This window comes from Babylonia areolata, chromosome 13, assembly GCF_041734735.1.
Source record: "Babylonia areolata isolate BAREFJ2019XMU chromosome 13, ASM4173473v1, whole genome shotgun sequence".
In the NCBI taxonomy this organism is placed as follows: Eukaryota; Metazoa; Mollusca; class Gastropoda; order Neogastropoda; family Buccinidae; genus Babylonia; species Babylonia areolata.
Genome location: NC_134888.1, coordinates 9,377,007 through 9,393,963, shown reverse-complemented (window position 1 = coordinate 9,393,963; position 16,957 = coordinate 9,377,007). Strand labels below are relative to the sequence as shown.

Below are 16,957 nucleotides of genomic sequence, written 5' to 3'. Positions count from 1 at the left end.
GTCACAGTGGATACAGATATTAAATCAATAACATTCACACAATTTACACATATTGTTTTGATGTTCTGTATGCACAAACACTTACATTCATATACATGCTCGCACACTCACACACACATGCACAATGCATACACAAAATAAAAACAAAACAAACTGAGCAACACAAATTCCATTTGCAGAAAACACCTAAAAATTAAAGACAACTTTAAACAAAAATGTTCTTGAGTAAAAAAAAACAAAAAACCCCACAACCAAAATAAAGACATCCCCAAATCTGCCAAAGACAGATTCCAGAGGACGACACATGACATCAACAGTGAGCAGTTCCTACTGACTGACATGAACCACACCTGTCCTCAGTCACAGACCAAACTCTGAGGGCTTCACAAACATGGGGTCAACAAACTGCCTGCCTGGGTAAAGCTGACTAAGAACTGCCTTTAGGTGCACACGCACGCAAGCATGCACACACACATACACACACACACACATGTATGAAGGATGAAGAAAAAACATAAAAAAGTGCTGCCATGCCCAACACTGTTCCTTTCCCAGCTCCACATGTCCACCAGAGTCACACATTTCAAACATCTTCTGTCAAGTTCATTACAGGGGGGCAGGGAAGACTTTGAAGAAACTGTCAAATCATGTGACAGAAAGACAAAGACACAGAGAAGAAAGAGAGAGATAGAAAGTTACAACCAAAAGCCATGCACAGTCCATGAGGAGTCAAAGTATCTGTACATGCAATGCCAACACCAGCATCTCAGAACCAGCAGAGATATCTGACATATCATCAGGTCTGGTAGCGTCTGAAAATGGCATGTGGCTGCCTTCATGGCAGGGTAAAAACGGTCTTACACGTGAAGCCCACTCATACATGCCAGTAATGTGGGAGTTGCTGTGGGCAAAGGCAGAAGAGAGACAGAAAAGGGCTGGCAAAGACACTGGCAGAGATGCAAGGTCCCAAAAGCAAGCTGACTAGGTACGCACACTGCTGCCAAAGGCTGGCAAGACAACACAAGACAAAATTCTTGACTAACTTCTTTATGAATATGCCATGCATCCCTGCTCTGTGCAGTAATAAACTTGACTTTTGAATGCCGTCTTGTATAAACCATGCAACCCTGCTCTGCGCTGTAATAAACTTGACTTTTGAATGCCGTCTTGTATAAACCATGCAACCCTGCTCTGTGCAGTAATAAACTTGACTTTTGAATGCCATCTTGTATAAACCATGCAACCCTGCTCTGTGCAGTTATAAACTTGACTTTTGAATGCCATCTTGTATAAACCATGCAACCCTGCTCTGTGCAGTAATAAACTTGACTTTTGAATGCTATCTTTTATGAATCATGCAAACTTGCTCAGTAAAGTAATAAACTTAACCAGCAAAATAATTTAATGCTGTCTTTTATAAACCCTGCATCCCTGTTTTGCACTATCATAACCTGAACCAATGTATGCCGTCTTTTAAAACCATACAACCCTGTTTTCTGTAGTGATAAACTTAACCACAGATTGTTTTGTTTTTATCCTGCAATAGTGAATATATGTAAACTCATAGCTATCAACAACTCAACTTAACAAAAACTCTACTGGTGAACACTGACTCCCTATCACTTAGTGATCACAGAAACGTACAGACTTCATGAAAAGTTAAGAACCACTTCATAAAAGCAGGTATGTTTTCATGGGATGTTATAAAAACCGAAGAGATGATATGAATTACGCAGGCTCCACTGGACTCCACAAGCCTCTCACTGAATACATCAACAGCCATTGTAGGCATACACACACCTCAGACAGCTTGAAAAATCCATTAAAAAAATAAATGTTTCAGTCTGAAAATGACAGTCCGTCAATGGTTTGACAATTTTTGAATGGGTTTTCACCCCCGAAAGCGGGATATGGCTGCCTACATGGCGGGGTAAAAACGGTCATACACGTAAAAGCCCACTCGCATACATACAAGTGAATGTGGGAGTTGCAGCCCACAAACACAGAAGAAGAATGGGTTTTCATTGCAAAAAAAAAAAAAAAAAAAAAAGCAGCTCTGGTTATAACAGTGCTCATTACACTGACTGCATTCACCGATGTTTGCCCCTCCCCCCCACCCCCCTCCAAAAAAAAATGGGCATCTTTTCACCAAGCCCCCAAGATGAAAACTGCAAGCTTCCAGGTGGTCCTTATTTTATTGTGAACTCTATATCATAGGAGGCACTGTGGCAGAGTGGGTGAGCCCAGTGGTCAGGGTTCGATCCCTGTTTCAGCCTGGTGGTGTGTCCTTAGGAAAGGCGTTTTGCTCCAGTTTCCGTCACTCCACCCAGGTGGGAATACACACACCTGACTCCGTCGGGGAAGGTTAAAACAGCGGAAGGAGAGGACTGGGCCAATGCAGACCCCCAGACACAGTGGGTATGATTTCACTGCCCCTGATGGCAGTAAAAGGCTCAGGGACCTTTTGATATAAACTGACTCTCAGAGAGGATTAGTGAGAAGGGGAATAAAACCCAGCTGCTGAATATCACCGAGTCTGAAGACAAATACCTCTCCTCTCTGCTCAGAGAGAGAGATAGACAAGACAACAACATGATTCTTTATTTTGGAGGATAATAGATAAGTGTTGGCACGCTCTTTTTTTTCTCTCACCCAATCCTTGTCCTGAATTGCATCTAAACTACACATTACTAGAGAGAAAGACAGAGATAGAGAAACACAGAGAGACAGAGACAGGGAGAGAGACACAGAAAGAGACAGAGATGGAGAGAGACAGACAGACAAGAGACATAGAGAGAGACACAGAGAGAGAGACTGAGAGAGAGAGACTGAGAGAGAGACTGAGAGAGAGACTGAGAGAGAGAGACTGAGAGAGAGAACAAGAGAAAGGAGCAGATCAGTCTGCATGCTGTGACGCTCCTTGAAACTGAAACTGCCATCACACACAACATGCACACCGTGCCATGCAAATTCAGGATGCACAAGTGTCTGAAAGCCCCACCCCACCAGTGTCTGTCTGAAAGCCCCACTCCACCAGTGTCTGAAAGCCCCACCCCACCAGTGTCTGTCTGAAAGCCCCACCCCACCAGTGTCTGTCTGAAAGCCCCACCCCACCAGTGTCTGTCTGAAAGCCCCACCCCACCAGTGTCTGTCTGAAAGCCCCACCCCACCAGTGTCTGAAAACCCCACCCCACCAGTGTCTGTCTGAAAGCCCCACCCCACCAGTGTCTGTCTGAAAGCCCCAGCCTCACACATGGCCAGAATTAAAAAGACAGGTAGTTAACCTGCACAACTAAAAAGAGAGAGAGAGAGACAGTTAACCTGCACAACTAAAGACAGATAGAGATAGTCAACCTGGACAACTAAAGAGAGAGAGAGAGAGAGAGAGAGACAGTTAACCTGCACAACTAAAGACAGATAGAGATAGTCAACCTGGACAACTAAAGAGAGAGAGAGAGATAGTCAACCTGTACAACTAAAAAGAGAGAGAGAGAGATTCAACTGTACAACTAAAAGAGAGAGAGAGAGAGACAGTTAACATGCACAATTAAAGAGAGAGAGAGAGAGTCAACCTGTACAGCTAAAAAAAAAAGAGAGAGAGAGACAGTTAACATGCACAATTAAAGAGAGAGAGAGAGAGAGACAGTTAACATGCACAACTAAAGAGAGAGAGAGAGAGAGAGAGTCAACCTGTACAACTAAAAAAAGAGAGAGAGAGAGTTAACATGCACAAGAGAGAGAGAGAGAGAGAGAGAGAGACAGTTAACATGCACAATTAAAGAGAGAGAGAGAGAGACAGTTAACATGCACAATTAAAGAGAGAGAGAGAGATAGTCAACAAATAAAAAGAGAGAGAGAGACAGTTAACCTGCACAACTAAAGAGAGAGAGAGAGAGAGAGTCAACCTGTACAGCTAAAAAAAAGAGATAGAGAGACAGTTAACCTGCACAACTAAAGAGAGAGAGAGATAGTCAACCTGTACAACTAAAGAGAGAGAGAGAGAGAGAGAGAGAGAGAGAGAGACAGTTAACCTGCACAACTAAAGAGAGAGATAGTCAACCTGTACAATTAAAAAGAGAGAGAGAGACAGTTAACCTGCACAACTAAAGAGAGAGAGACAGTTAACCTGCACAACTAGAGAGAGAGAGAGTCAACCTGTACAACTAAAAAAAGAGATAGAGACAGTTAACCTGCACAACTAAAGAGAGAGAGAGAGAGTCAACCTGTTCAACTAAAAAGAGAGAGAGAGACAGTTAACCTGCACAACTAAAGAGAGAGAGAGTCAACCTGTACAACTAAAAAAAGAGAGACAGTTAACCTGCACAACTAAAGAGAGAGAAAGAGAAGGAAAGAGAGAGAGAGAGTTAACCTACAAAACAAAAGAGACAGTTAACCTGCACAGCTAAAGAGACAGACAATTAACCCGTACAACTGAAGAGAGAGAGAGTTAACCTGCACAACTAAAGAGACACAGATAGGTAACCTGCACAACAAAAGAGACAGATAATTAACCTAACAACCAAACAAAAGTTAACCTGCACAACTTGAGAGACAGAGATAGTTAACCTGAAAAACAAAGGAGAAAGATAGTTAACTGCACAACTAGAGAGACAGAGATACTTATCCTGCAAACTAAAAACACAGGTAGTTAACCTGAACAACTGAGAGACCCAGACTGCTAACCTCAATCATACACACAGACCACATCTCTCTTCCTTGGTTATTCTCATTCAAAGCCAGAGCAAAAAAAAAATATTCCACTGAATTAAAACTGCTACAACAAAGAATGTAAAAGAAAAGAAAAAAAGAAGAAAAAAAAGCTTTAAATACAACACAGCAAATCTGGTAAATACCTCCAAACAAAGCCCGCTAAAGAAAACCAAACTGAAGAAGAATCAGTCCACACACACATATGAACACACACATGAACACACACACATACATGAACACACAAACGCACACACACGAGCACACACACACATATACACCAGATGAGAAGCACCAACAGGTCAGTTTAACACACATCAGTCACACAGCTATCCCACGATTTTAGTCACACCTGTAAGTTACAGCTGTATGCTGAATGAAAGGTATACGTTGGCGCCACAAGTTACCTGTGCTGTAATCCCTCAGTAACACAGTTACATCATAACTGATGAGATCCCCCCCCCCCACCCCTCAACCTTCCTCCCTAATAAGGACAGCAACCTTGTGGAAAAACGACATTTCATCAAATAATAGTTGTTTATAATTACACCATTTCATGAAAAAAATGATAACATGGTGTATGATTTCAATGTTTCATAACAATAACTGTGTATAACAATGCCATTTTATAAAACTTATAACACTGTGTACAATGCATCTGACAGATGTTGTTTTTAAAGTGTGTAATTATGCCATTTTATAAAAATAATAACATAGTTTATCATTATGCCACACTGAAGTAGGTATTGAAACACTGTGACAGGACTAAATGTACATGGGTGGAATACTTTCTTGTTTCTTTCTACTTCTTTGGATGATCTTATTACCAATCTGTACAAATATGCATATGCTCTGTCCCCTCACAACACACACAATGAACACATGTGCATGTATACACACTCTCTCTCTCTCTCTCACACACACACACACACACACACATTCTGTCACATACACTCAAATACACACACACATACACATGCACAATCTCTCTCTCTCTCTCTGTGTCACACACACACTCACACTCTCTCACACACACCCACATACACACACTCACACACTCTCTCTCACATGCTCACACACACACACATCACCAATATAAAGAAAGGAATATTCCTGTCATAGTGTTCAAGCTGAATACCCAATCCAGACATGATTCAGTGACAACCAGACACCATCCCTCAACACACAGCCCATGTGAGTGTCACAAACATGCCACACTACCCCTCTAGCTTATGGCACAGCAGGCCTCACCCACCCCAAAACCAAACTTGTGCTACTACTAACACTAACTTGTGGCGCCAACGTACAACTCCCTTTATGTACTGGTGACCACACATGTTTACTCACACCTGAGCAAATGGTACGTGGTCATACCTTGTTACTGACACCTGTCCACAGACACCTGAGCACACGGCAGGTTGTCACACTTTGTTACTCACACCTGTCCACACCTGAGCACACGGCAGGTGGTCACACTTTGTTACTCACACCTGTCCACACCTGAGCACACGGCAGGTGCGGAGGGGACAGAAATACCTGCAGCATGAAAGGGCGCAAGGTGCGGAAGGAAGAGTCAAGGCCTACAACTACTGAGAGTCTGGCGGAGGGGCCAAGCGTCTAAACGACTGATAGACTGCATGCAGGGTGCGAGTGGGTGTCCCCGGGCTTACCTGTGTGAAACATGTCCGTCATTTTATCCTAGGGACATTCCAATCATTTCACCATTGTATCCTTGGAACATTCAAACACATGTCTGTCATTCTATCCTAGGGGCATTCCAATACATTTCACCATTGTATCCTTGGAACATTCAAACACATGTAATCAATAATGTAGTCGATAAAAGCTCAAGGTTTCCTGAAAACCACCAATCAGTCAAATAAAATGACACCCGGCATGAACAGTGCAATCACAATGCTACAGTGCTACCCCAGTGCAATCCAACATATACAGACAACAAACACATTTACAAAATGATATTAATGACAGCATATTGATACAAAGAAATACAAATATTAATAACAGTATAATCAGACACTGAAATACAGATACACACCACTAAGTAAGCGACAAAGAAGAAGCTAAACAACCACCAAAAATACACCGTCCAAATAACAACAATAACAACCAAAGACAGAAAAAAAAGAGAGTCAGACTGACTCCAACTTACTTTTTCTCCTAAAAGAACAGACATACGTTCCGTGATGTCGAAAAAGCCAGCCTTCAGAGACTCATGATATTCCTTCTGATCGGTGGTGATCAGTTTCCCATTGAGATCCAAAGCATCTTTACAGGTGGTGACAAAGTCCCTGTGAACAAACCACAGCATCTTTACAGGTGGTGACAAAATCCCTGTGAACAAACCACAGCATCTTTACAGGTGGTGACAAAGTCCCTGTGAACAAAACACAGCATCTTTACAGGTGGTGACAAAGTCCCTGTGAACAAAACACAGCATCTTTACAGGTGGTGACAAAGTCCCTGTGAACAAAACACACAGCATCTTTACAGGTGGTGACAAAGTCCCTGTGAACAAAACACAGCATCTTTAAAGGTGGTGACAAAGTCCCTGTGAACAAAACACAGCATCTTTACAGGTGGTGACAAAGTCCCTGTGAACAAAACACACAGCATCTTTACAGGTGGTGACAAAGTCCCTGTGAACAAAATACAGCATCTTTACATGTGGTGACAAAGTCCCTGTGAACAAACCACAGCATTTTTACAGGTGGTGACAAACAGTGGACCGAATTCAACACCATTGTTTCTCAGCTGTTGACATTCTTGTCATATCTCTTTCAGATTCATCTCCCCCTACCTGAACAGGTACAAAGTCATCAATCACCCCCTACCTGAACAGGTACAAAGTCATCAATCACCCCCTACCTGAACAGGTACAAAGTCATCAATCTCCCCCTACCTGAACAGGTACAAAGTCATCAATCTCCCCCTACCTGAACAGGTACAAAGTCATCAATCACCCCCTACCTGAACAGGTACAAAGTCATCAATCTCCCCCTACCTAAACAGGTACAAAGTCATCAATCTCCCCCTACCTGAACAGGTACAAAGTCATCAATCTCCCCCTACCTGAACAGGTACAAAGTCATCAATCACCCCCTACCTGAACAGGTACAAAGTCATCAATCTCCCCCTACCTAAACAGGTACAAAGTCATCAATCACCCCCTACCTGAACAGGTACAAAGTCATCAATCTCCCCCTACCTAAACAGGTACAAAGTCATCAATCACCCCCTACCTTAACAGGTACAAAGTCATCAATCACCCCCTACCTGAACAGGTAGAAAGTCATCAATCACCCCCTACCTGAACAGGTACAAAGTCATCAATCTCCCCCTACCTGAACAGGTACAAAGTCATCAATCTCCCCCTACCTGAACAGGTACAAAGTCATCAATCTCCCCCTACCTGAACAGGTACAAAGTCATCAATCTCCCCCTACCTAAACAGGTACAAAGTCATCAATCACCCCCTACCTGAACAGGTACAAAGTCATCAATCACCCCCTACCTGAACAGGTACAAAGTCATCAATCACCCCCTACCTGAACAGGTACAAAGTCATCAATCTCCCCCTACCTGAACACTTCCTTCAACTTGTCCACCTTGTCTGCCGGATGCTCACAGCTGGCCACCTTGTCTGGAGCCAGGAAGGCTTCTGCATAGGCCAGGGGACCTGCATGTACCTGTCACCAACAGCACTCAACACTCACAGACTTGTTGACACACAGGTACAGAATTTCACTGTTCATCATGTGTGAACGTTCACACACACACACTATTATCCTTCCATCACCTCCCTTCTATACCTTGATAATAATCTATCATTAATAATAATTATAATGATAATATAATATAATATATATATATACCCGGTATATAAAAATTATCATTATTATTATCATTACTATTATATATATATATATATATATATATATATATATATATATATATATATATATATATATATATATATGATAATAATAATGATGATGATGATGATAATAATGATAAGAACAATAATAATGATGATAATAATAACAATAACAATGATGATAACAACAACAACAACAATAATAATAATAATAATGATGATGATGATAATAATGACAATAATAATACAGATTGATGGTCACAACTCCCAGGCAGGGCATTTTTCACAACAAAAAGTTACACACACACACATAAACACACATACATCAAGTACACCTAACACGAACAAGCATGCGCACACACACACACACACACACACACACACAAGCACGCAAAAGTGAAGTGATGGCCTAGAGGTAATGCGTCTGCCCACGAAGTGAGAGAATCTGAGTGTGCTGGTTCGAATCACAGCTCAGCTGCCAGTATTTTCTCCCTATCCACAAGACCTTGGGTGGTGGTCTGGACGCTAGTCATTCCGATGAGACTATAAACTGAGGCCCCGAATGCAGCATGCACTAAGTGCACATAAAAGAACCCATGGCAACCAAAGTGTTGTTCCTGGCAAAATTCTGTAGAAAAATCCACTTTGATAGGAAAAACATAAAAAACTGCACGCAGGAAAAAATACAAAAAAAAGGGTGGCACTATAGTGTAGCCACGTTCTCTCCCTAGGGAGAGCAACCCGAATTTCACACAGAGAAATCTGTTGTGATAAAAAGAAATACAAATACAAAATACAAATACACACACAGACACACACAAACGCACACACACATACACACATGCACACACACACACACTGACACACCCACTGACACACACACCCACACCCACACCCACACAGGGACTGACCTGAGCACTGACACAGCCTTGAAGGTTGAGTTGCAGCCTCTTGGGGTCAGACACGGGGCTGTTGATGACCTCCCGTAGACTGGACACCTTGGTCTGCATCTCGTCGATGGCCACCTCGATGGGGGTCAGCACGATCTCCCTGCGGCCCCCGGACATCACCTCCACTCGCTTCTTGATGTAGGGGAAGGAGTGGGTGGCTGGTGGGGGGGTTTGGGGGGGGGGAGCAAAACAGGCAGACAGGGGCTTCACTCACTCACATACACATGCACAACCTGTCTCTACTTTGTTTTGCTACACACACACACACACACACACACAGAGTCACAAACACAAACAGGCACACACTGTCTCTACTTTGTTTTGCTTCTCACACACACACACAGACATAGACACAGGCAGAGACAGACAGACAGTCTACAGCTTGTTTCACACACACCCACCCCCCACCCTTTCTCAACGTACACCCTGTCTCTTCTTCATTTTCACACACACACACACACACACACACACAGTTTCTGACCCTGTCTCTACTTCATGTTGCTTCCCATCCACAGGAAAGTTCTGTTCTCAATAATGTTCTCTTCCAGTCAGTTTACTGATGAGAATGATGTGCAATGGCTCCAGTTTCAATTCCTGATTTCATCACCAAACATATGTATGTACACAAAGTCACACACACACACACACACACACACACACACACACACACACACACATGCTAAGAGGCACAAATGCTCTTTTCTGCTACCTTTGCAACCCACTCCACCCATGATTTTCCCTCAACACTTAAAAGAGTAGGAGAGAGAGACAGACAGACAGACAAAGACAGACAGACAGAGACATGGGACAGACAGAAAAGCCAAAAGACAGAAAGAGAGGATTCCAGCCAGCTTTGGGATTGGCCAAATGAATGACTATTCAGCACTGAAGGGAAGGAATTGTGCTGGCAAGCTCAACAAAGGATCAGACTGAGACGTCTTAATACTGCGTTAGCCAGAAAACACGGGCAACACAGCAAACCCACAGGCCTAGCTTGCACCCGTCTGACACCGCACACCACACCCGTAAAGAGAAGATTCTGTGTCACACAGAGAGAGACTGTGACACTGAGAAAACTGGCTCTCCCGTCCTCCCGACTCACTGACGAGAATGGTGCGGCGTTTGTACTGCTCCTCAATGGACCCCTGTGCCTGCGTGCCCTTGGTGAAGGGGGTTTCGAACATGAAGCGTCGGATGGTGTTGTTCCGCTCAAAGTCCGTCACCCGCTCCTGCAGCTCCTTCTCCTCAAAGTAGGGTGTGACGTACGTCACCTGGATGTAGCCGTACTTGGAGTCCAGCTCACTGGGGTTCACCTGTCAGGTATCACACTGTCCTGATTGTCTGACCACCAGGTAACTTTCACCTGTCATGTATCACACTGTCCTGATTGTCTGACCACCAGGTAACTTTCACCTGTCAGGTATCACACTGTCCTGATTGTCTGACCACCAGGTAACTTTCACCTGTCATGTATCACACTGTCCTGATTGTCTGACCACCAGGTAACTTTCACCTGTCAGGTATCACACTGTCCTGATTGTCTGACCACCAGGTAACTTTCCCCTGTCATGTATCACACTGTCCTGATTGTCTGACCACCAGGTAACTTTCACCTGTCATGTATCACACTGTCCTGATTGTCTGACCACCAGGTAACTTTCACCTGTCATGTATCACACTGTCCTGATTGTCTGACCACCAGGTAACTTTCACCTGTCATGTATCACACTGTCCTGATTGTCTGACCTCCAGGTAACTTTCACCTGTCAGGTATCACACTGTCCTGATTGTCTGACCACCAGGTAACTTTCACCTGTCAGGTATCACACTGTCCTGATTGTCTGACCACCAGGTAACTTTCACCTGTCAGGTATCACACTGTCCTGATTGTCTGACCACCAGGTAACTTTCACCTGTCATGTATCACACTGTCCTGATTGTCTGACCACCAGGTAACTTTCACCTGTCATGTATCACACTGTCCTGATTGTCTGACCACCAGGTAACTTTCACCTGTCATGTATCACACTGTCCTGATTGTCTGACCACCAGGTAACTTTCACCTGTCATGTATCACACTGTCCTGATTGTCTGACCACCAGGTAACTTTCACCTGTCATGTATCACACTGTCCTGATTGTCTGACCTCCAGGTAACTTTCACCTGTCAGGTATCACACTGCCCTGATTGTCTGACCACCAGGTAACTTTCACGTGTCATGTATCACACTGTCCTGATTGTCTGACCACCAGGTAACTTTCACCTGTCATGTATCACACTGTCCTGATTGTCTGACCACCAGGTAACTTTCACCTGTCATGTATCACGCTGTCCTGGTTGTCTGACCACCAGGTAACTTTCACCTGTCATGTATCACACTGTCCTGATTGTCTGACCTCCAGGTAACTTTCACCTGTCATGTATCACACTGTCCTGATTGTCTGACCACCAGGTAACTTTCACGTGTCATGTATCACACTGTCCTGATTGTCTGACCACCAGGTAACTTTCACCTGTCATGTATCACACTGTCCTGATTGTCTGACCACCAGGTAACTTTCACCTGTCATGTATCACACTGTCCTGATTGTCTGACCACCAGGTAACTTTCACCTGTCATGTATCACACTGTCCTGATTGACCACCAGGTAACTTTCACCTGTCATGTATCACGCTGTCCTGGTTGTCTGACCACCAGGTAACTTTAACCTATCAGGTATCAAATTATCCAGATTTTTTTTTTTTTTTTTTTTTTTTACCACAAGGCAATCTGTACAGGTTTGATTCCCATATATAAACCAATATTTTTATTCGTAAACCATTAGACCACAGGTGGTGGTTGGGGTCCAAGCCTTTCGGATGGGATGATAAAGTAGGGTCTGCTGTGCAGCATGTATTTGGTGCATGTAAAAGAACCCACAGCAGCAAAAGGGTTGTCCCTGGCAAAATTCCACTCTGACAGTAAAACAAACTGACCTGAGGACAGGAAAAAGATAGTGGAGAAATCTATTATGACAAAAGCAATACAAATACAATACAAAAGTACTGCAATACCTTGTTGGAATCCTTCATAGATATCTGTTGTCACAAAAAATAATGAAATACAACACAGGTGCAATTGCCGAGTGGTTAAAGCGTCAGACTTTCAATCTGAGGGTTACAGGTTTGAATCTCAGTGGGTAAAGTGTTGAGATTTTTTCAATCTCCCAGGTCAATACATGTGCAGACCTGCTAGTGCCTGAACCCCTTTCATGTGTATACGCATGCAGAAGATCAAATATGCATAGTAATGATCTTGTAATCAATGTCAGCGTTCAGAAATGGAAACAAGAAAATACCCAGCATTCACACCCCAAAAAACGGAGTATAGCTGCCTACATAGTGTAGAACAAATAAACAAAACGGTCATACACATAAAATGTTGCAAGTGTGTGTGAGTGTGCAAGTGTGCATGACTGGCACTTGACTGGCTGACTCCAGAAACAAATGATAAGCACCCAATGGCAGCTGTCAGCCAGCTCTACCCAGGTAGGCAGCCTGTGGTGACAATGACTCCATGTTCGTAAAGCACTGAGAACTTGGTCTCCAACTGAGGGTAGGTATCCATATCATCATCAACACAAAAGTAAAACAATACCTTGTTGATTAACAAATAGTAAAGAGTGGTAACTCTCTCTGTTCACAAGGTACACAACTTGAAGTCAATGCTGCTTACGCTACTGATTCAGCTAGCACACAGGTAAATAAAAAGTACACTGGAACAAACCCCGACACTTCCCCAAGAAAGGAAGCGCTGGGCTTGTCCTTATACCAATCACTTGACATGTGCACACAGCAGCAATGACAGAAGAAATGTGCAAACACAAATTAGGTTTTCATTCAAGACTGACACAGCTTTTTAATCCTGAATAAGCTACACAGAACACACAGACAATACTGAACAAACACATGGTTGCCTCTGTGGTATTTTGACATGAAACTGATAAACACTGGGCTCATTGTTTATTAATTTCAATACCTTGTTGGAATCATTGATGAACTTGACGGCGTCCTTTCCAAACTTGTCAGCGTACATGTTCTTTAGGCGGTCACAGATCTCAGGCAGACTGGTCACCTTGGGCTCCTTGTAGATGTACTCCTTCCCATCCTCCTCCTCAAAGTACGTCTGCTTAAACAACAGGTATCATCGTCAGTCGTGTCCCACTATGACCATCAGAACAGCAGAGGAGACAACTGCTGTCCCAACTTCAGGGGCTAGAATTTGGTTGTAGTGGTGGGCGTCTTGCCCAAGTTACATCCCCACTCTCAGCCAAGAGGGCATTTGGATTGTTGGTGTGCGGATGATCTCCAAAGGCTGCAGCACTAAAAGTCAGTGCAATCTTGCATCATTGTTTGAAAAGTATAGTCCTACGCAAAATGTACACTTATATGGATATCTACAGTGCAGCAACCATTTGGTGTACTGAAAAATGCTGACTTGTTTGCATGTGTACAATCCTAATGTCCCAGTCATATTTGTTTACCTGTACATCTGTATAACACACACACACACACTCTCTTTCTTTCTCTCTCTCACACTGACATCCCCTCCCCCCCCCACACACCCTCCCACACCCCTCCCCAGCACACATGCATACACCAAAGTGTGATCCGACCAGACAGGACTGACCTGACCGAAGAAGGCCACCCTGAAGTATTTGCCCAGCAGACGTTTCCCTGACTTCATCACATCCAGAACACTGGCGTAGGCTTGAGCCAGGTTCTGGTAGCAATGCTCCAGTTTCTGTACAACAAAACACAACAGGAAATCACACACCAATGTCTTATACAGAAAATCAAAACCATTGTCTTCAATGGAAAATCAAAACCAGTGTCTTATTGAGAAAACTGAAATCACTGTCTTAAATAGAAAATTAAAACCAGTGTCTTATACAGAAAATTAAAACCTGCGTCCTATACATAAAACCAGTGTCTTATACATTACATCAAAAATTGTCTTAAATAATCAAAAATCAGTGTCTTTATACAGTACATCAAAACCAGTATTATCAAATCTAAAACCATTGTCTTAAACATAAAATTAATGTCTAAAAAAAAAACAACCCCGAAACCAGTGTCTGATACATGAAATCAAAAGTACTGTCTTACACAAAATAACAAAACTAGTGTCTCATTTATAAAATTAATGTCATATACAAAAAAATCAAAACCAGTGTCTTATACACAAAATTAAAGGCGGTGTCTTTCACAAAAAATCAAATCTAGCATCAAACATAAAACCAAAACCAATGTCTTTACATAAAATTAAAACCAGTGTCTTATACATGAAATTAAAACCACTGTCACACAGAAAATAAATTAAAACCAGTGTCAATATTTGTTATTTCTTAATTTTATTTCATGACTACTTCTCTTCTACACAAAAGAAACATCAGACTAACAAGAGACAACAGAAAACTAAGATACCCCACAACACCTGTGTTGGTCTGTCCTTATCTCAACACTGGTGGTCCACAGGGAATTATATTTTGCCCCCCACCCCGCCTTCCCCCACACACCCCTTCCCCCACACCCTCCTTCCTCTCTCCCCCAGCATTCCACGCTGACGTTTGCCGGTGCTGGGTCCTCCATACCTGGAAGTTTCTCATCTTCTCATAGATGGGGATGGCAATCCTGTAAATGTCGCCCATGACCTCGTAGCGCTGACCTTTCTCCATGTACTGGGCCCCTAGCTCCAGGAACTCTACCAGTGTCTCCTGACAACAGTCACCATGGATACAGTCATCAGTCACCGTGGATACAGTCACCACGGGATACAGTCACAATACAATGGTTGATTACAACAGCATCACATGACAATACAGCACAATACAATGGTTGATTACAACAGTATCACATGACAATACAGCACAATACAATGGTTGATTACAACAGCATCACATGACAATACAATGGTTGATTACAACAGCATCACATGACAATACAGCACAATACAATGGTTGATTACAACAACATCACATGACAATACAATGGCTGATTACAACATCACATGACAATACAATGGTTGATTACAACAGCATCACATGACAATACAATGGTTGATTACAACAGCATCACATGACAATACAATGGTTGATTACAACAGCATCACATGACAATACAGCACAATACAATGGTTGATTACAACAGCATCATATGACAATACAATGGCTGATTACAACAGCATCACATGACAATACAGCACAACACAATGGTTGAATACAACAGCATCACATGACAATACAATAGCTAATTACAACAGCATCACATGACAATGCAATAGCTAATTACAACAGCATCACATGACAATGCAGCACAATACATTGGTTGATTACAACAGCATCTCATGACAATACAGCACAATACATTGATTGATTACAACAGCATCACATGACAATACAGCACAATACATTGATTGATTACAACAGCATCACATGACAATACAGCACAACACAATGGTTATTACAACAGCATCACATGACAATACAATGGCTGATTACAACAGCATCACATGACAATACAGCACAATACAATGACTGATCACAACAGCATCACATGACAATACAGCACAATACACAAACACCGCATAATACAACAGCACATTACAACACAGTACAACAACACAACACAATAGCACTATATAACATAGCAAAGCACAACACAATACAACAACACAACAGCATTGCAACGCACACACACACACACAACCAGTACAACATTGCACAGCACAACACAACAGCACAGCACAACTCATTTAAACTACACAACTGCACCGCAGACCACAACACCACAGTATAACACACTTATACAGTACAACACAGTACAACAAGACAACAGCCCAGCACAACACAGAATAACAACACATTATGACAGCACAACACACCATAACAGAACAGTACAACAACACAACACAACACCTCACCTCAGTGTACTGCACATCCTGCATGCCTGAGTCATCCTTGATGCCGGACTCCTCGGCCACGATGTTCGGGGAGATGGCGCCGAACGATTGACAGCCCTGCGGGTAGCTCCCTGTCACCCACACAGCCACACATCAACATCTCCCTGTCACCACCCACACGTCAACACCTCCCTCCCTCCCTCCCTCACCACCCACACATCCATACATCAACACCTCCCTCCCTCCCATATGTCAACACCTCCCTCCCTCATGTCAACACCTCCCTCACCATCCTCATGTCAACACCTGCCTCACCACCCACATGTCAACACCTCACTCACCACCCATATGTCAACATCTCCCTCCCTCACCACCCACATGTCAACATCTCCCTCCCTCACTACCCACACGTCAACACCTCCCTCACCACCCACATGTCAACACCTCCCTCCCTCACCACCCACA

The 16,957-nt window shown here is 43.1% G+C and overlaps 1 protein-coding gene across 8 annotated transcripts in view; it reads right to left on the bottom strand.

Annotated features, from left to right (window-relative positions):
* Window positions 1-16,957, bottom strand: part of LOC143289044 (dedicator of cytokinesis protein 9-like) — a 141,925-nt gene that overhangs the window by 12,460 nt on the left and 112,508 nt on the right. For 7 of the 8 annotated variants that reach the window (XM_076597837.1, XM_076597839.1, XM_076597838.1 and 4 more), the window contains 8 exons: window positions 16,514-16,623; window positions 15,186-15,308; window positions 14,222-14,335; window positions 13,571-13,717; window positions 10,655-10,865; window positions 9,514-9,710; window positions 8,308-8,414; window positions 6,878-7,016 (listed from right to left, as the gene is read on the bottom strand). In XM_076597837.1, coding sequence (XP_076453952.1) covers window positions 6,878-7,016; window positions 8,308-8,414; window positions 9,514-9,710; window positions 10,655-10,865; window positions 13,571-13,717; window positions 14,222-14,335; window positions 15,186-15,308; window positions 16,514-16,623 — 1,148 coding nt within the window. Of the gene's footprint in view, window positions 1-6,377; window positions 6,406-6,877; window positions 7,017-8,307; window positions 8,415-9,513; window positions 9,711-10,654; window positions 10,866-13,570; window positions 13,718-14,221; window positions 14,336-15,185; window positions 15,309-16,513; window positions 16,624-16,957 lie in introns of all 8 variants that reach the window. The other variant, XM_076597843.1, reaches the window with a different exon arrangement.